This window comes from Charadrius vociferus, unplaced genomic scaffold (assembly GCF_000708025.1).
Source record: "Charadrius vociferus isolate BGI_N301 unplaced genomic scaffold, ASM70802v2 scaffold1315, whole genome shotgun sequence".
NCBI lineage: Eukaryota > Metazoa > Chordata > Aves > Charadriiformes > Charadriidae > Charadrius > Charadrius vociferus.
The window spans coordinates 51,683-52,659 of record NW_009648552.1 but is presented as its reverse complement, the minus strand read 5'-3'; the positions used below and the strand labels follow the sequence as shown (position 1 = coordinate 52,659).

Here is a 977-nt window from a genome sequence, read left to right as displayed (position 1 = left end):
CCACACCAGCACACAAGCCCCCCCCTCCCACCCAGACCTGCCTGCGCTCCCAGCTGCACACCCAGCCTTGCACGCGTGGGTGCACACCCAGCGCCGTGCACACACGGGTGCACACACAGGTGCACACACACGCGCGCACACGGGAGGTGCCCTGGGTCAGGCAGGGAGGCACAGTGCCATCACCCCTGGGGGTCCCGGTGCTGGTGGCCCCGGAGGGGTGAGTGTCCCCCTGGGGCATGGGGGCGGTGACCAGGGCGATGGGTGAGGTGCCGAGGCGCAGGGACGGTCCCCATGGGGGATGCGGGACACGGGGCATCACCATCGGGACATCCCTGGGTCAAGGAGGAGGTGATGTCCTCAGCACCGTTGGGTCCCCAGGGATGGACACGTGGCACTGGGTGACGGCCCCATGAGACAGGATGGCAACCCACAAAGGCTGGCAAGGGGGACACCCTGCCCTGCGTGCCACGGGGACGTGGGAGGGGACGGTGGCAGCCCTGCCAGCCCTGCTGAGCCCCTTCCCCTCCCGTCTCCGTGCAGGGTGCCAGCCCTCCCGGTCAAGAACCTGAACGGCACCGGCCCCGTCCATCCCGCCCTCGCAGGTAAGGGGGATCCGGGTGTCACCGTGGGGTGACGTCACGTGGGGCTGGGGGGCAGGAGGGACAGGGAATGGGGCTGGGGCACGGCCAGGCGATGGGGAGGATGGACGGACATTGGGTGGACGGACAGACAGCACCTCTCCCCCGGCACAGGGATGACGGGCATCCTCATGTGCGCCGCCGGGCTGCCCGTCTGCCTGACCCGCGCCCCCAAACCCATCCTGCACCCGCCGCCCGTCAGCAAGAGCGACATCAAACCCGTGCCCGGCGTCAACGGCATCTGCAGGAAAACCAAAAAGAAGCATCTTAAAAAGAGTAAGGAGCCACCGGTGTCCCTGCGCGTCCCCGGCCGTGCCAGCTCCTGCCGGAGGGGAAACT

General features: G+C 69.0%; 1 protein-coding gene across 1 annotated transcript in view; it reads left to right on the top strand.

The window, feature by feature from the left end:
• DTX1 (deltex 1, E3 ubiquitin ligase) overlaps window positions 1–977 on the top strand; it is an 11,703-nt gene that overhangs the window by 7,402 nt on the left and 3,324 nt on the right. The window contains exons 4-5 of the mRNA XM_009886089.1: window positions 541–602; window positions 753–940. Of these exons, the coding sequence (XP_009884391.1) occupies window positions 541–602; window positions 753–940 (250 nt within the window). The remainder of the gene's footprint in view (window positions 1–540; window positions 603–752; window positions 941–977) is intronic.